Below are 19918 nucleotides of genomic sequence, written 5' to 3'. Positions count from 1 at the left end.
TGATGCCAATATTCTGAAGACTTTATTTGAATTCCATTATCAAGCTAATTTTAAAAAATAATTATCCACCAAGTATTGAAATTTACATAAATTGCAGATATCACACAGAATTTTTAGCAAGCAAGGTAGAAGGTCCAATTCCAATTGCACACTGCACTAAGTCTGTAACTTTAGTTATTACGCCAAGCCTCTAGCTTACCAGCTATCTCTGTACATGGAGGGCCTACCTTATATTTATAGAAGCAAGCTAACAAGTTGATAGAAATATAATTTAACAGTTCAAAGTTTTAGAAGTGATAGTTATACTGTACAACATGAGTCTTCAACATATAGCAGTTGATAAGAAAACAATGTATTTACAAAGGTTTCATATGCAAATCACTTGTAACAGACATGCTGCACATTCTTCTCCAGATTCATGAAAACCTCATTTAAGGATCATAAACAATTTTCTCTCTATATCATAAGGATCACGCAAATAATTGCTTATATTTTATTAGTAAAAGCAACTGAGTATGTACAGAGATTTTGGCTTATTAAAAGATTTTAAAATCTTCCATTTGTGTTTGTACTTTGTTGGTAAGATGCAAAAACAGCTTTCTGGTGTGGCATTTCATGAAGACAGAAGTCAGTGCTTTATTTTAGGGCATTTCATCCAACATCTTGGAGATGTCACTGGACATATTAACTGAGCACAACATGGCGATCAAATACAGATTTACGCTGCTCTTGGACTTGGCGTTTCCATCGCTGCTGGGCATATTCAACTTTGTTCAACATGTTGGCACGACTTCGGGAACGAGCCAACACATCATGAGCATTTGCAAAAGGCTGGTGATCCTGTAATGAAAAAATATTTTTATTAAATATTATTGCTCAGTATGCCATTTTTCCAAACTAAAAATACATTGCTAGACATATCCTAATTATACACACACACACACACACACACACACACCCCAAACTAAATGGATGACAAAACTAAAATATATTACTTTTTGTAGAAGGCTATATATAAATTAACTATATTCTTAATTATAAATCAAGTCCTCTCCAGAGGAAACCAGTACATAATATATTCGTTTACACATATACAGTCCTCTCTTTACATCATGAGGAACAATTAAAAGTTTCAATATCCACAGTTGGACTTAAAAAATCAATAATTAATTTGCGGAGCTGGGGATGGGCAACTTCCAAGGAGTCCAGGTCCTCAGCTCAGCCTCCTGAACTCTGGAAGGCTAGAAGAGACCCTGGAGAAACATGGCAAAAGTACCAGGAGTATGGACAATTTTGGGAGGGCTTCGTTTTGTACATTTTAAGGGCAGGAGTAGAAGGGGGAAACTTCTGGGAGGTAAACTGCTATCTTCCCCACTACTGAGCTCTCTTTCAGCCTGAAATCACACTGCTATAATTCAGCTTTTTTGCCACCAAATTGCAGCAGAGTATCTCAGAGTGCCAGGAGCACAGGTTGCCTATTTCTGCTATAAAGAACCAAAGGCATGTTGTCCATGAAGTTTATGCTGGGTGCAACATTTTTTCACACACATGCAGGAATTTGTGAGAAAGTCAAAGCAGGTAGTGAGATTTGATGGTGAGCTAATTGTTACCATAAGAGAAGGGTAAATCACAGTGTGTGCGCCGATGTGTATGTATTTATTTGTGCCTTCAAGTCCATTTTATTTTTTTGGACTCATGGTGACTGTCTGGACTAGTACCTTTCTTGGAAAGACTTTTTTAAAGTGGTTTGCCATTGCCGTTCTTCCTAGGGCTGAGAGAGTGATTGGCCCAAGGTCACCCAGCTGGCTTCGTGCCTAAGGCAGGACTAGAACTCAGTCTTCTGATTTCTAGCCTGATGCCTTAACCACTGGCTCTAAAAACCACAGTAAGAATACAATGGAGGGCATGGTAAAGCAGCAGAATCAGTACCATTATGTATGTCTAAGAATCATATGGATTTTGTTAACACTGAAAGGTTAGGAATTCCTACAGTCTTATCCAAGAAGATAATATACTCTGTAAATGTTCTGGAGTTTAGATTCAAAGAACAGCGTACCATGCTCAATGCAATCATGTGTCTTTCTCAACCATCTTTTTTTCATGTATTTTATATTACTCCCCCATAAAATCAAGATGGTCAGGGAATCTTTACAACATCATATAATATGACACGGGTTATCACAAGCAGAGAGGGGAGAAATAAGCAAATGTTGATAACCTTCATTCCCCTGTGGAATAAATTATATTCCATTTGCTCATGTGAATTTTTACATCCAAGCTACAATATACGTGAAAGCACTCAGTTCTTGCATTATATCAACTACTAATAGCACTATATATGATTTTCCAAGACAAAGAACAAAAAGACAATAAAATAATTTTGGCTATTCAAACAACAATCACTTGAAGAGTTTGATATTAGATCAGAGGATCAAGCACTAGTGGGATGTTACGCAATCTGCCTGCAAATATAAAATAATGGCCAGTGGGAGAACTATTTAGCCCTATATATCAGCAATGGAGGGCACAACTGCAGGATGTATGATTCACTGTCCTCCTAGAAGGAATAACTGTTAGAAAGGATGACAATCTAAATCCATCTACTGGGAAGAATAGCTAGTGCTCCAGTACTTTTTTCTCCCTTTCCTTTTTTTGCAACAAGTATACTGCAGTATGAACCTACAGACATGGATTTATTGTATCTTTTGGTATTGGTACAGCACTTAGAATTATAGTCTTCTTACTGTAAGATGGCATTCAAATTTAAACAGCCAGTGCTTTATGGCTCCACAAAGTCTCTGTGTTATTTACCAGCAACACCTATTGTGAAGTTGTTTGGAATATTCACTCCAGGATGTCAAATAATACCAACACACATTAAGTTTACATTCAATATCTTAATAAAAAGCAAAAATACAGCTGCTTAGATGACAAAATACCAAGACAATTATGTGTTTATATTAAGCATTCAAATCACTCTGTTAAGCATATGAAAGAATAAATGCAATCCATAAACATGGGCATTTACCATCAAATGCTAGTATTTAGACTTTAAAATGTTTTGAACACTATGTTTGAAGATAAGATTTAGAGAAGGTCATGCATATTATTTACATAATGATTTTTATATTTCAAACCGCTTAACACGTTTATCAAAACTGATAGAATCTTCAAGACTTCAGCATTAACAAAACAAAAACCCACCAAACTGGGAATCTGACATGTTTGAAGAAATCATGGTGCTATAATCAGCAAGAACAACAAATAAAACTACAGTACAAGAAAAGGTTCCTGTATAAACCCCACATGGATACCAGGAATACATTTATGTTTCTACTGAAATTCACAAGAAAGTTATCTCCAGATATAGAAGAAATCATTGAACAACATTGTTCCTTATCGTATTTTGAATTTTAAAGTAAAATAGTTCTAGGAACAACATGGTTTCATAATGATATTGCAGCAGAGTAGATAGGACAGAGAATGCCAATAGTACATGGCCACAATATACACAAGCTAGCAGAAGAGCATCTGCTAGCAGAAAAGACTTCTTCCACTCCCATAACCCTTTCTCTTTTGGACAGTTTGGGAACCCTCTGGAAAAGATACATAGGGTGTCACAGTAGGTTAGTAAAGGCAGTTTCCTAAGCAAGAGTTAACTATTATTTATGCAACACTGGATATAGCCCACTAGAATGCATCAGCAATAATAACAGAAATGCCTATACAAGCATTTAGAACCAGGGATTTTAATTTTTTTCCATGGGCTTCATTGAATTTTTCCTATATATTAGCATACTGCAAATAAAAGGAACTATATTCTATGCTTCAAAGATTGTAAATGATGCATATGACATAACCTGCAAAAATTTAAGAAGTCAAGGATCTCAAGTTTCAATTCTGTTTACAAAAATAGTTCAAACCAGTGAATATAAACATAAAGAGTCATAAGAGTTAAGTTTGGCAAGGCCACAATATTAAGTGGAATATTTAGAAGAACTTGAGATAAAATGACCAAACTATACCATGTAGCATAATTCCTTGTCTGTCAGATTGTTTCTTATTTCACAGTTCAATTTTTCTTTGCCCGAATTTCTTCTCTTGATACAAAATTCTATGTTTTTAAAATGTCTTTTGACTCTAAGAACATACACACAGAATATTCTGCTTTTCAAGTATCATGAAATCAGTACTGAATCTTACTTACCACACCCAAAAATTTGAGCTGCTTTCAAAGTTTGTTTATGAATTACATAAAATTTGAGGCAGTCAATATTATACAATAGTTAAACCAACATTTAATTAAATTCTAAATTTTGTTAGGCATTCAGAAATAGGTTGAATACTATGGTTAATAATATTTTTCTAGCAATTATTGTATCATCCAAACTGAGGGAAAAGGCAAATAGGAACACTTTCCCTCATAACTATGCCAATTAAATCTAATGATTCAAATTTAGAGAGGTTAGGTACAATAAAAATGTCCAGTTGTTTCCAAATTTAATTTGATAATGAGAACTAGTAAAACTTCCAGCATGCAGAATATTTATATATTTTCTGCATTATTTTATGTTAAAAACCCTAATATTTAATCCATCTTTCTGCTTATTGCCACTTCTTTGTTACTACTGAACTGAAGCAGTTAAATTTACATCTCAAATCCACACGCATTGTAATAACTCAAAAATTAACTCTTCAACAATCACCCGACTTCTAAATTGCTAGTTTTTAGTTCAGATCATGAGATAAAAATCTAATTATTTTTCAAGTGAAGATGTCTTACAATTACTATTCAATGTCCTATAAAAATAGAGTTATTTCATTCTGCATATGCTTTTCAAACTTGTTTTTGTCTGCCATATATTTTCACATTTATACTTGGCAGAATTTATGACGTTTTATTTTCTTCAGCTGTGTTTGAAAATGCTGGCATAAAACTACCTAAGCGAGTACATAATGCTAATGTTCATATTAAAATATAGCAACAACATAATCTGGAGTGGTGATGACATTTATAAACTGATATTTGTAGTTTTTAGACAACCCCATCTGGGATTAATGATTTCTATACATTATTAAACCTTCTGGATATCTGTCTGCATATAAAATGGACTTCTAGTAATACACTAAGTTGCCTTCTATTTAGTCAGATAATTGATCCAACACTGATGGCCAGGAATGTACTTACTAGTGTTCCCTCAAGTTTGCCCCACATATTATTTTTCAGCAATTGCTACAGCCCATTAAGCACTGTTTTGCCTCAATAGCAAAAATAGAATTGCCTGCTAGTTAAAACTATTTGTTTTAACTAGCCTTTCATGAGAGCCCACTGCAGACCAAATTCCAATGAATTAAAGATAAGCAGCAGCCATGCATGACAACTGCATTAGACCCTATCCTTATACTCTGCCTTCAGAGAACTCTAAAGAACATGACAAAAATTATTATAAATACTCTGAATACTGAAAACATACCAATACTATAGGTTTTAGTCAGCATTTACACCTTCTAGCAAGAGCACACTGAGCGGAATTTTGCTCACAGTGAACTAGCTGGCAGGAAAGGGATCCATGGGGAGGTGAAAGGGAGAGAAAGTTTTTGCCACTTTTTTCAGCTTCATATGGTTCCTTTTTCTAACCCTCTGAGGCGGATTTTATGAGGGCACAGGGGACTATAAGTGAAGGGGAAATTTGTGAAAATCACTTTCTCCCTTGTGCTGCCAGCGAAAGTGCAGCTTAAAAGCCTTCTATAGAAAAGCCGACAGAGCCCCTACACCATAAGGCTTGAGGCTGATGTAGGCAAACCCAGTGGTGTGTGTGTGTGTGTGTGTGTGTGTGTGTGTGTGTGTGTAGGCGAGGCAAATAGTCAGCTGGGACCAGCTGTAGGGGAGGGGCAGCAGCAGCAGCCGCCGCCTCTTCATCCCAGCCAAGCTGTACAGAGCAGCCAAAAGGGCAGAGATGGGGCAGAGATAGGTGGGGGAGAGTTGAAGCAGAGGCAGTTAGCACAGGGCAGAAGTGTGAGGTCCTTGCCTAACAACCATGTGGTCCTTGCCTAATGACCACAACCAGGACTGCTGTCGCTAAGCAGCACGGTCTTGTGATGTTTCGCATAACAACTGCTTTCCTTAGCGATGGAAATTCCAGTCCTAATTAGGATCGTAACCCGAGAACTACCTGTATTCACAAATCTATACCTGAATTATTTCATCTGTACCTGAGAAAAGATTGTGATTGGGGTGTGGCAAGTTTCTACAAATGCTTGTTACAAACCATGTGTAGGAAATACCAGATGACTGGCATAAACACCACCAAACCACCCCTATTCAATAGACTGAATGATTGAGATACAAGTGGGATATAGAACATATAGAATATATAGATATTACTCTTTATGTGCTGTAGATAAATGATGGAATGTCACTTTTTAAAGTATACCCTATCAAAGCTTTGTAGAAGTACAAAAAATAACCAACACAGTTCTGACCCTGAAGATGCTGCAATATAGATCTTTTATGTTTCCCAGTTCTAAGAATGATAATCAAAGTGGTAACTGTACCATGAAAATAAAAAGCATTATAAAAATTTAATATGACCCTATGAACATGGTGGAGGATAACCATTACCTTCTAACGGATCAATATGGACCAGATGCTTTGGCTGCCTCAAAGGCACCTGAGTTGCTTTCTTACTTGATGGAATCCAACACAGAAATAAAATCTATAACATATCTCTATCAAAAGCTCAATAATATTTTTAAAGTAGACATTTCTGGAATATTTCAAACATGAACTTAAAGAACTGGAATTTCCAATGAAGCCCCATTAATAGTTTCATGTTCTTAAAAATGTTAAAATGATACCTAGAGATTTGAGATTAAAGTTGATTAATCAAAAAATTGTATTTAGGGTGTATTGGACTTCCCAAAGAAAGTATTTGAAAGGATGGACATAAGATTTTTCATGCTGGTGGTGTAAGAAATTTGAGGGCTCACTAATGCATACAATATGGTCATGTGACCATTTAGAATCTTTTTGGGATAGTATATTAATGTATATTAGTAGATAATGGGAAAATCTTTCAATGTTATAGATGCTATAATAATGTTGAATTATATACCAAAAGTTTGGAATTTGACTGTTTATCAGGAATTAGGGTTGAATGTAGGTAGCTAAAAGAATTATATTAAGAAATTGGAAAAGTGCTATTATTCCAGATATCAAGGAATGGTTGTCGGAAATGTGGGATCTACCTGTTTTGGAAAAGGCAATCTTTTCTGCTAATCAAAGAATGCAGCAATATGTGTTACTATGACAGGGATTCTGTGAGATCTTACAATAATAACTTGTATTGTTCATATTATAGCAGAGAATTCATTGGTAAACAGGTAACTATTGATAAGTTTAAAATACAAGATACATTTTTTTGTTTTTTCTTTTCCTTCTTACTTTGTATTTTTAGTTTGTACATTTTTTAATTTTTCTTTAAGATTAAACATTGTTTAATAACAGTACTGTTTTCACTTCTGCAGTCAGTTCTAAAGTCTTCGTGAAAATGTCTTTCTCAGATTTTAAATCTACTATTTAGGCTATCAAAATTCAACCTGTAATTAGGGAACTCATTACATATATTTGAATAGACTAAACACAGAACTTACCCCAATGTCTTCATCGCTCTGTATTAGCTGTGAATGTCCAAAGAGACGTCTCTTCAGAATTGGTTCTACCATAGTGAGATACACCATGTATAGTAGCAGAAGACCCAAGATGGACAAATATATTATGATGGTAATCTATATAATACAAGACAGCATTTCAATTTATGCCACTTCAGATCATACTCATTTGGGTTATATAGGCTGTCAAAGTAAACTAAAATGTCTAGCAAAATACAACACATGTGAATCTTATTTTCATTCATTTATCCCCAACATACAGAGGTTAATCAAAGAACTATAATTATGGATTTAGAATGGACTGAAAAAACAAAAATAAATGGACTGAAAAAAATAAAAATAACAGAAGACCACATTTTTTCTAAGGAAGAGAAGACACTGCAGGAAGATGAAACTCACATTTTCAAGTAATATTATTATAGTTTCCAGTTCCTTTGTCAAGTGTAATGTGGCTTTAAAAATTACTGAATATCAGCTAATAAAAGTGAGCATTGCATTTCATTTCAGATCATCATCTAGAAACAACCGAATAAGGTAGGAAGCACAAGCAAAAGAAAACATCTAACAGCATAATCAGCTTCTTGTACAAGTATAAAGAAATTTTTCTTAGAAGCATCATAATGTATGTTTAATGGCAAATATATCTGATATCAGCTATACTTAACAAGTGCAATCAGTCCCAAGCTCCTAGTACATACACTTGTACAACAAAGGTAATTTTATTGCATTCTCAACAGTATATATAATATTTTCCAAGTGTACTTTGAACTGGCAAGAAAGAGTATAATGATTCAAAGGCAGTTCGATTATTGTTAGAATAGTGTATATCCAGTTGGCTACAAAGTTCATAAAATTAATGCTAAGAAACTGAATCATATGGACTAGAGTTGAAAGGGCAAGCACTAAGACAGATAAGGACAGAATAACTTGTAATATAATGCAGTATATTTCAAAATGTTTCCAAAACCATGAACAAAAAAGCAATTCATGATTATAAATGAATGAATGGATAAATAAATAAAAATTAGAATTCTTAGCAGGTTACAGGAAATACCACCTTTAGATGTAGATAATGAACAAGGTAATATAACTTAGCACCTAAGTGCCATGATCAAGTTAATCTGTAAATCAATAACTTACAGTTTTCACAAAAAGAAAAGGATATTATATTTTGCAGATATGCTCTGCTTTCACTGTTTTATAATCTGACATACTATTTTAATACATGAGGATGTGGGAAAAAGAAATATGAACATTATTTAACAGAATTAAACAAAACAGTAATCAGATTTATAATTTACTTTTATTGTTTCAGAGCTTCTTTCCTCATACTTGCATTCACAACGCAAGCAATAGGCTTCTACATCCTGTCCAAGAACTGGCATAGGCTCCACCACATGAAGACAATCACTGCATGGAAAGGAAAAAATGTTTGGCATAGATTGAGATAAATTTATACCACTAGAGAGAAATATTCACCAATAAGAACACATACTGAATGTAACCCTGAATTAAGGGTTAACCAATCTATTATTCATTTGTATAAATGTTAGAAATACCTGACATTTAATCCACATAATATCAGTTTAAATTTTTAATTTGCTGCATTAGAATCTAACCTATTAGAGAATTAGTGGTTTCCAGGAAGCAAACAAATCTGAATTTAAATGCCAACATTAGAATGTATCAGAAAAGTGAGCTCCAAAATATTACCTTCCTCTAATCTCAGAACCTTACATCTTTCATCAACTATCATACCCTCCTCAATGGAGAGACAGCACCTACAGTCAGGTCCAGAAATATTGGGACATTGACACAATTCTAACATCTTTGGCTCTGTACACCACCACAATGGATTTGGAATGAAACAAACACAATGTGCTTTAACTGCAGACTGTCAGCTTTAATTTGAGGGTATGTACATCCAACTCAGGTGAACGGTGTAGGAATTACAACAGTTTGCATATGTGCCTCCCACTTGTTAAGGGACCAAAAGTAATGGGACAGAATAATAATCATACATCAAACTTTCCCTTTTTAATACTTGGTTGCAAATCCGTTGCAGTCAATCACAGCCTGAAGCCTGGAACGCACAGACATCACCAGACGCTGGGTTTCATCCCTGGTGATGCTCTGCCAGGCCTCTACTGCAACTGTCTTCAGTTCCTGCTTGTTCTTGGGGCATTTCCCCTTCAGTTTTGTCTTCAGCAAGTGAAATGCATGCTCAATGGGATTCAGGTCAGGTGATTGACTTGGCCATTGCGTAACATTCTACTTCTGCCCCTTCAAAAACTCTTTGGTTGCTTTTGCAGTATGCTTTGGGTCATTGTCCATCTGTACTGTGAAGCGCCGTCCAATGAGTTCTGCAGCATTTGGCTGAATGTGAGCAGATAATATTGCCCGAAACACTGCAGAAGTCATCCTGCTGCTTTTGCCAGCAGTCACATCATCAATAAATACAAGAAAACCAGTTCCATTGGCAGCCATACATGCCCACGCCATGACACTACCACCACCATGCTTCACTGATGAGGTGGTATGCTTAGGATCATGAGCAGTTCCTTTCCTTCTCCATACTCTTCTCTTCCCATCACTCTGGTACAAGTTGATCTTGGTCTCATCTGTCCATAGGATGTTGTTCCAGAACTGTGAAGGCTTTTTTAGATGTCGTTTGGCAAACTCTAATCTGGCCTTCCTGTTTTTGAGGCTCACCAATGGTTTACATCTTGTGGTGAACCCTCTGTATTCACTCTGGTGAAGTCTTCTTTTGATTGTTGACTTTGACACATATACACCTACCTCCTGGAGAGTGTTCTTGATCTGGCCAACTGTTGTGAAGGGTGTTTTCTTCACCAGGGAAAGGATTCTTCGGTCATCCACCACAGTTGTTTTCCGTTGTCTCCCGGGTCTTTTGGTGTTGCTGAGCTCACCGGTGTGTTCCTTCTTTTTGAGAATGTTCCAAACAGTTGTTTTGGCCACGCCTAATGTTCTTGCTATCTCTCTGATGGGTTTGTTTTGTTTCTTCAGCCTAATGATGGCTTGCTTCACTGATAGTGACAGCTCTTTGGATCTCATCTTGAGAGTTGACAGCAACAGATTCCAAATGCAAATAGCACACTTGAAATGAACTCTGGGCCTTTTATCTGCACATTGTAATTGGGATACTGAGGGAATATCACACACCTGGCCATGGAACAGTTGAGAAGCCAATTGTCCCATTACTTTTGGTCCCTTAACAAGTGGGAGGCACATATGCAAACTGTTGTACTTCCTACACCGTTCACCTGAGTTGGATGTACATACCCTCAAATTAAAGCTGACAGTCTGCAGTTAAGGCATATTGTGTTTGTTTCATTCCAAATCCATTGTGGTGGTGTATAGAGCCAAAGATGTCAGAACTGTGTCAATGTCCCAATATTTCTGGACCTGACTGTATGTTATTTGGAAGTGGTAGCATCAATAAGAAATGTTAATCACTCAAAGAAGAGACTCAGGCACTCCTACCTGCAAATCCATCATGCCCCTAACTCCTCTTTACTCAAGCCATATTCTAAAGTAGGAGCATATTATAAGAAATGTCATTTGCCATAAAATCACAGGACATGCAATAATTTAAGAAAGAAGCTGTAGACTCTAGGGAAAAAATCCTTTTTTTTTTAATGGCAAGAATTATTGTAAAACTAAAAGAGGTTTCAAAAGAAAATAATTGTCATTAGGCAAGTGACTGTGGAAAAATAGGATTGACTGTTTCAGCTATAAGAACTCCGACTAGCGGGGTCCAGAAGGCGGGCCTTCTCTGCTGTAGCCCCCGCCCTTTGGAACATCTTGTCCCTGGAGGTGAGACAGGCCCCCTCACTCCTGGCCTTTTGGAGGGATTTGAAGACCTGGCTCTGCCATCTGGCCTGGGGCGGGGAGGGAGGTCATCAGAAATGGGGTTGGCTAGCCCCCTAGAAGCCTGGTGTTGCTTCCATCGGCCTCTTGGATTTTTTCTCTTCCTTCCATTTTGTGTAAATGTGTTTTTCTTTTTTATAAATTTTAATTATGTATTTGTTTTAATTTGATGTAAACCGCCTAGAGTCCCCATTGGGGGGAGATGGGCGGGGATAAGTCTACTAAATAAATAAATAAATAAATAAATAAATAAATAAATAAATAATCTGTTTTTCCTTCTGTTTTAAATTAGCAAAGTTATCATACCATATGATATGCTCCCGACCCTTTTTACAGAATAGTAATTCCTTCTTCCTCGTCTACAATATAATGTATTTCAGGAACTTTTAATCCTATGCAGACAATTCAGTATTTCTGAAGTGGATCTAATCACAATATGAGGCTTATGGAATGAGGATGTAGTAGATCTATGAAATGCCATCTTATATTTTCCCAAGAGATTTTCAGTGTTCTAGGACTGAGTTAACTGTCTCAACAAAGTAACATTTATACTAAGAGTCCTTGGAATATGGCTATTTTTATAGGTCTTCTTGGACACATTTGCTTCATTTTAGCTATTTTGTTAATCCTTCTGATAAATGTGTAACTATTTCTGTATTGAGAAGGCAAAGTAGCACATTCCATTCATAACTGCATAATGTTGAATAAACCACTAAAGCTATTAATTATGCTACCAGCCACATAAAACCTTTTAGAACCAGCTTGTAAATGCAAGTACCTCTGATGAAATTGGATTAATTTAATCCCCTATTAGGGAAAAAAACCCCAAATCATATGGTCTGACACTATCACCAAAGGGGAACTATCCATCATGATAGATAACACCATAGAAAGGGTGCCTGCTGCTACACTGATGGAAAGTCTTCACAATATCAACTTTGCAATAGGAGCACAAAGGGTTAGGGTTCTGTCTGAATATTTACTGAGAGAATCTGACTCCCTAACCCCAGGAGACTTGCTCTACTCCAGAAGTAGACAACCTAGGGCAATATCAGTGACAAGGGATTGTGGGAATTGAGGCAAAAATATCTTAGCATAGGGCTTGGTTACTCGAAGGACTGCTTGTCTCCCACAGTATCTGCCTAGCTGATCCGATCTAGCAGGGTTGGCACGCTTCAGATTCCTTTGATTAAACAATGCCATCTATTCTCTGTAGCAGCACCTGCCTTCTGGAATAAAGTTCCCCCAAGATTTGAATGGCCTCCACCCTACTGGTGTTTTGAAGGGCCCTGAAGACCTGACTCTTCACCGAGGCCTTTGACAAGCATGACTAACCCCCCTTTTCTTTTTCTTTGTTCCTATCTGGGCTTGTTATCTCTGTCACCTTTGTTCTTTTTTGCTTTGTGTTTTCTTGTTCTAAAGTTTTTAACAATTTGTAAATCACCCAGAGTTGCTGGGAGTTTGGTGGCATACTTTATTATTTTTGGTGGTGGTGGTCACGCAGTCAGCCAGACATTTAGACTGGATTTGGCATTTTTATCCACCTATCGAGTCCTTCCCAAGGACCTGGGATAGGCAGATGTTGTTGTTTGGTGGTGCTAAAGGTACTGTCGCAGGATGTAAGCTGTTCCAAGTAAAGCTGCCTTTTGCAATTGACTGATGATGATTTTGTCAATGCCAACGGTGTTCAAGTGGTGCTCCACATGTTTTGGGATTACACCTAAGGCGCCTATTACTATTGGTACTATCTTTGCTTCCTTTTGCCACAGTCGTTCTATTTGCAGGTCTTTATATTTTGTGATTTTCTCCAGTTCCTTCTCTTCTCTTCTGCTGTCTCCAGGTATTGCAATGTACAGTATCCAGACTTTTTTGTCTTTCTTATCAACAATTGTTAAGTCTGGTGTGCTGTGTGGCAGGTGCTTGTCTATTTGAATTCTAAAGTCCCAGAGCACTTTAGCTCCTTCATTTTCTATTACTTTGTCTGTTTTGTGGTCCTACCAGTTGTTGTTGTTGTTGTTGTTGTTGTTGTTATCAATCTACCTCTACTGTATAGCTAAAGGACATTATGGAAGCCACTGATCCAAGTCTATGAAAAACCAACCCACAGGCATGTATTGGATTTATTCTGAGATCTCAAGTTGAATCCGAGAGCATTACATTGCCTTAAATAAAAATACTTAAAAGTACATGACTTTTAAACCAAAGGATTTTTTCAAATTATTCTGAATTTCATTTCAAATGTAAATTTATATTTATTAGCAATGGTCACAAACAACCTCAACTTTTGTGTCCAGACGTAACAATTTTCTTGATCCAAAATACTACTATGAGCAATATAAATTACTCTAATCTCTTAAATATAAAGTATCATATACTTACCAGTCCTTCTGTGAAACGTTTCTACTAAAAATTTCACCAGCGTGGTCTTTGTATGGTGGACATATGCATTTACATCGGACATCCTGAGAGTTCTGAAAGGGCAAAGTGAATTAAGAATGATTTTGTCAGAATAAGAAAAAATAAAGATGCAGGGAAACAGAGAAATAATTCTTAAGGACAGCTTTCCAGTGCTGATGGAACAAAAGCAGAATAGAAGGAGCCAAGAAATCTACTCAAAAGAAATGCCTACTGAACCAAAATTTTATTTTCCAGATAAATGTGTATTGGTCACTTAGCATAATTCAAATACCTTTGAATTAGTAGCATAACAGCAACCCAAAATGAAAGACAAAAGATCAATGACCACACCTCACTTTTAGATAATATCCAAGCTGGAAATATAGCTCAGAAATGCATTTGCAGGAGCCATCTACAATTCAGTTTATTCATAAGCCTGATTTACTCAGAGGACTGCATGGCAATTAAATCTTATTTACGAGTAAGATATTCAAGGTTTTAAGTGCCATTATCCCATTAATAAATAATTATATTAAACAGGATTAAAATGCAGTTCTACTTATTACATTATTGAACTTTAGTCATGGCTATGTGGAGAATATTAGCTAGGACAAACTTCAGCAAGACAACCTGAGTATTCATTACACTAAACTATGGTTTTAACCATGGCTTATGATGTACAAATCCAGCTCAAATATATTTGCAAACAGCAATTTCACAGAATTAAGAGCCTCAAAAAGAAGAAGGAACTTTCCAGATACCACCCAAACATTCTGGAACTGCAGAAGAAAAAGCCAGAATGTGAGGGAACATCTCTGTGTCCTGGCAACCAAGGAAAACAGGAAAGAATCAATGAGGTAACAAGGGATTTTGCAGTAGGAGGCACAATGTCATCCTTGCAAGGTAGCCCAGACAGGAAGCATGCCCAAATGAACTAATTCTACTTTATTGTAATGTTACATTAACAGAATCTTGCAAGCCTGAATGTATATTTCTCCCCAGTCGCCTTTACATCCCAAAAAATTAGGGAGGGTCCCTTCTGAGATGTTTGCCACACCCACATTCCTGTTACAAACTAAGCTGCCTCTAATCCAACTGTTCCCGTCTGCAGCTCTTCTCCCTGTCTCTCAAGGTCATTCCCACATACTATTATACACAACTACAAACATGGAGAACTTTGCAGGTGAAACTGGTAGACCTGGCAAGATGGAAGTTCCCCCTACCTGCTAAGAAATTCTATATGTTAGAAGAAACATTTTAATCCATCTTCAACATAAAACATTCCTCATAAGACAGTCCTTAAAAATGATCCAGATATTTCAACTAGCCCAGAAAGCACAGTGGTAAGCAGTGTTTTACAGAGTGCCATTTCACCCACGTGTTGAAACAGCAGCACTGTTACTTTCTGTGCCCAATTCAGGATATCCATATGGTATATACAGCCTTACATAGCTTAGGCCCAAATTATCTACATGATAATGTACTCTTGCACAGTCTACCTGTTGCATAGAGATGTCCAGCAAGGTACCTTTCGCATACCCCACACCATGGATATGCTTACCATTAACAGCTTACAGTACTTATTACTATGTTTCCATAGTAGACTTATGTTATGGAACAACTTGTTACTGAAGTGGAACTGGCCCCTTCCTTGATGTAATTTACTGTGGTGCTTAAAACTCTCTCTTTAACCAGATTTTTATTTTAGAGATTTTCATGCTGCTAGTTTTAATTATTTTAACTGTACTGAATTTGAAATTGAATTATAGAGATGTTAGAAACTATCTAGAATGGAGCATGCAGTAGACATATAATAACTAAAATTATATAATATTTAAGCATATACTGAAAAATGTCTGACTCAGATACTAAGTTGCTTTATGATTAGGTGCTTACAAACAGAATAAATAATAATAAATTAAAGTAACATCTAATCTAATTTCTACTTGCACTGTTCAGTTGTATCTCATCCAAAATAAATTCATTCATCATTGGATCACATTCAAGAAAAAACAAGTTAACTCTTCTATAGGAGGATAGATACAGATAAAAAATTATCATGCAACAGATTTACACAACTCAAGATTGGCCTTAATCTTGGCTCTACAGGAGTATATTTTATATTTATATATTTATATTTCATAGTTGGACACCACCCACCTCACGAGGAAGTATATACTGAACAAAGAGGAACAGAAACAGCAGTTCCAATTTAAAAGCATTTCAAGTTAATGAAAGCATCAAACGCTCATTTCTGGAAAGTCACAAGTGTAGCCAAATGTAGACTAGACAGCCACGTCAACTGTCAATACAATACAATACAATACAAAATTAAAAAATACTAACTGGAATGGATTGCTTTTCCAAACTGAGTTTGAATTACAGGTTTAGGCATCTTATTGCAACAAAAGGAAGTGACAAACACTTGGAGGGGAGGAGAATCAAAACAACTTGAAATCATAGACACAGGCCTCTTTCGAAGAACTATTACTTCTGCTATTGCTCTCAGTTCCCTGGCTCGGCTATGCCACGCTTAAGAAATACATGGAAATACTCTCAAAAGTAAGAGACCTTGCTTAAAAACGAGGAAGGGATACGACAGGAGGAAGGACGGAGACGAGACGGGGATGGCAGCATAAATGACCTGACGTGGACCCCGCTTTGCCCCAAAGCATCCAGGCGGTGGGGCGCCCTGCCCCCCACCGCCCTCGCCGGCCGGCCCTGCGAGGTTTCTGGCGGGAGGGGAGGCAGACCGGCGGGCAGCCGCGAGCCGAGGGGGCGGCGGGGGGTGGACGGACGCACGGACGGGGCCGCTCACCTTCTCTCCGGGTTCCTGATCCGCCACAGAGGCCAGAGCTAGCAGCGCCCACAGGGCCACCCACAGAGCCGCCCGCGCGCCCCCCGGGACTGCCATGGCGGCCGCTGCGCAGAGCCCCGGCTTCCTCAGCGCCGCCAAGGCGGGCCCGGAGCCCGCAGCCTCGGCTCTCCGACCATCGCAACTTCCGCCTCCAAAGCCCGCCTCGGACCGGTCTTTCCGTCACGTGGCGCCCCGGCCTTCCGTTTCGGGGAGCGGCGCGTGGCCTGGGGCTGCCCCGTTGGGAGACCTGCTGCCTGGCGCTGCCCTTCCGGCAAAATAACAGCGCACGCGAAGAAGCCCCCCTTCTTGGGGAAGTGGAAGGGCTCCCGCCGCATCGCGGCTGCAAAAGTCCACGCGGCCGCTCGGTGGCAGCCGGGTCCTAGATGCCTCGTGGGAGCCATCTAGCGGTCGTGCGCATTTTTGCGGTCCAGAGACGGTAGCAGCTCGTTGAAGTTGCTCTTCGTTTGGGCGTCCAACCCTAAGGGTGTGGGGACAGGAGGAGTTCCTCCTCCTTTCCTTCACCTGAGAAAAAGCTCCCTTTTAATTTAGCTAGAAATTAAAATTTGACTACAACCCCAAATTGGAAATTCATAGGCAGGTGGCTGTAGGTAAGCTTGCTTGCTTACATGCTTATCTGGATATTAGCTTAGGGCTAAAATATCTGGGCTGGATGCGTTCAGACAATTGCAGTGCAGGTAGTCCTTGTTTAATGTGCACTTGTTCAGTGACTGAAGTTACGACGTCGCTGAATGAGGGGTACTTCTGACAGATCCTCATAGTTGTGGCCATCACAGTGTCTCCACAGTCACATGATTGCAATTTGGGCACAGCAACAGGTTCACAATTACAACATTGCAGCATCCTATGGTCACGTGATCCCCGTTTGCGACTTTCACTGCTGGCTTCCAATAAAGCCAGTGGGGAAGCCGGCAGGAGGTCACAAATGGCAATCACGTGATCGTGGGTTGTTGCAACCACACGGGATTCATCTAATGATGGTAACTGGAACTGCTGTCGTAAGTTGGCCCAGTCACAACTGGGGGTATGTGTAGAGGACTCCTGTGCCAGCCATTACGGTGGAGAGGAGAGTTGCTGTGGCGGCAGCGGGGCCGAGGACAGCCAGGAGAATCTGTGGGTGTGCTCGGCAGCAGGCAGCGCTTGGACACGGGGACAATGGCTGTGGTGGTGGGAGAGTGCTGGTGGTGGTACCTAGGCTGCACCTTTTGGGCTGGGAGTGATCCCTGGACCCAGAGTGGCAACGATGGTGGCAAGAGTTGGCCCAGCTACCTGAGAGTGGCTGCGGAGCCGAGGCTGACACCCAGCACTGCAAGTTTTGGTGGCGACAGTGAGAGCGGCAGCACGGCAGTGATGAGAACAGTTGCAGCGAGGCCGAGGCTGGGCTGGTTACGACGGAGCTGGAGGCCAAAGGCTAGATGAATGTGTGAGGTGGGAGGGGGTTGGGAGTGGATATGGCTCCTCTTTTCACTGGCTAGTGAGAGAGACCAGCTGAGAGAGGGAGTGTTGTAAGGGAAGGGGAAGTTGGGGTGACTAAGCCCCTGTTGGTGCTGAGAGCTGAGTAGCTGAAGTGCCATGGGGGCCCATTACCACCCCATAATCCCTGTTGGGTTGAATGGCTTATGAGATGGCAGGCCCCTTAGACTGGAGGCCAGGTTGGTGGGTGGAAGATCACCTTGGGCGATGGAGGGCAGGCAAGGGTATTCAAATGGTGATGGGCATGGGACATTATGACGGGAGCCAGAGGGCAGGCTATTTCAGGGGAAGGCACCCCCAATGTGTAATACTGGTGCTGTGTTCCGGCCCTCCGCACTCAAGCCCAGACCCTGGTCAGCAGACCTGCAGAGGCCCAGGCTTTCGGCTGCTGCTGCTGAATGCCAAGTCAGTCAATAGTAAGGCCCCCGTTATTCATGATCTTACTGGGGAAGAGCAAGCTGACGTGGCATGCATTACCGAGCCCTGGCTGACACCAGAAGCGGGTGTCCCCCTTTCAGAAATGTGTCCAGCCAGGTTTAAGGTTTGGCATCAGCTGAGACCCCAGGGTAGCAGAGGGGGTGTGGCAGTTGTCATCTGGGAATCTCTACTGGCCTTCAGGGGCTCTGCTCCACAAGTTGCTGGTTGTGAGACCCTGTTCCTGAAGATGGGCTTGTGGGATCAGTTGGGAGTTTTGCTTCTGTACCAGCCTCCCTGCTGCGTAGCAACCTCCCTGCCTGAGCTGCTGGAGGCCATCTCGGGGTTGGTGGTGGAGTTCCCCAGGCTTATGGTCCTGGGGGACTTTAATCTGCCATCCCTGGGGTTGGCCTCGGAGGTGGATTGGGAGTTCATGGCTACCATGGTGGCTATGGACCTACCCCAGGTCATCCATAGCCTCACTCAGGACAGTGGTCACACTCTGGGCATGGTTTACTTGTCGGAGCAGTGGTAACATGATCTGGTGGGGGATTTGGCATTGTCCCTTTTGTCATGGTCAGACCACTCCCCGGTGGCCTTGAGATTCTCTTATGCTGCCCCACCTCTGCAGGGAGGTGAGACCTATTTGAACAGTCCACCCTCGGCAACTGACAGACTTGCATGGGTTCCAAAGGGTGCTGGGGGTTGTTCCTGAGGCCTTGCTGCATGGTCCAGTGGAGGCCCTGGCCGCAGCCTGGAATAAAGGAGGCGGCCGGGGCCTTAGACAGGATCGCGCCTGTGCATCCTCTCTTGATCCATCACCCCCGGCACTCCCCACGGTTTACGGAGGAGCTAAGGGTACTGAAAAGGACCAGGAGACATCTAGAGCACTGCTGGTGGAAAACAAAGGATGAGCCTGACTGAACACAAGTTAGAGCCACTATTAAGGCCTACCTCATGGCAGTAAGGGCAGTGAAGCACCATTATTTCTCCACTCTTATTGCATCCACAGAGTGTTGCCTGGTGGCCCTGTTCAGGGTGACCCAATCCCTCCTGGGTAAGGAGGGCTCAGAGGACTATCTACAGGGCCATGCAGAGGAAATTGCTGAACACCTGATGGATAAAATCGCTTGGATCAGTTCCCAGTTGGAGGCCAAGCGTGATGCAGGTCCAGTGGAGATGCCCGGGGAGCATACT

General features: G+C 40.1%; 1 protein-coding gene across 1 annotated transcript; it reads right to left on the bottom strand.

Annotated features, from left to right (window-relative positions):
• On the bottom strand, nt 1-17021 carry TMEM9B (TMEM9 domain family member B). Its single transcript, XM_088145965.1, has 5 exons — nt 16778-17021; nt 13942-14033; nt 8973-9081; nt 7654-7788; nt 1-840 (listed from the first exon to the last, which is right to left on the bottom strand). Exons 1-5 carry the CDS (start codon nt 16871-16873, stop codon nt 685-687), a joined length of 588 nt encoding a protein of 195 aa, XP_088002091.1. The 5' UTR covers nt 16874-17021; the 3' UTR covers nt 1-684.
• Between the last annotated feature and the right edge of the window lie 2897 nt (nt 17022-19918).

The sequence above is a fragment of the Python bivittatus genome, unplaced genomic scaffold (genome assembly GCF_059951505.1).
Source record: "Python bivittatus isolate LINGU-HERP-01145 unplaced genomic scaffold, Pbiv_v1 ctg000480_np1212, whole genome shotgun sequence".
Lineage (NCBI taxonomy): Eukaryota > Metazoa > Chordata > Lepidosauria > Squamata > Pythonidae > Python > Python bivittatus.
This window is presented reverse-complemented; position numbering and strand designations above follow the sequence as displayed.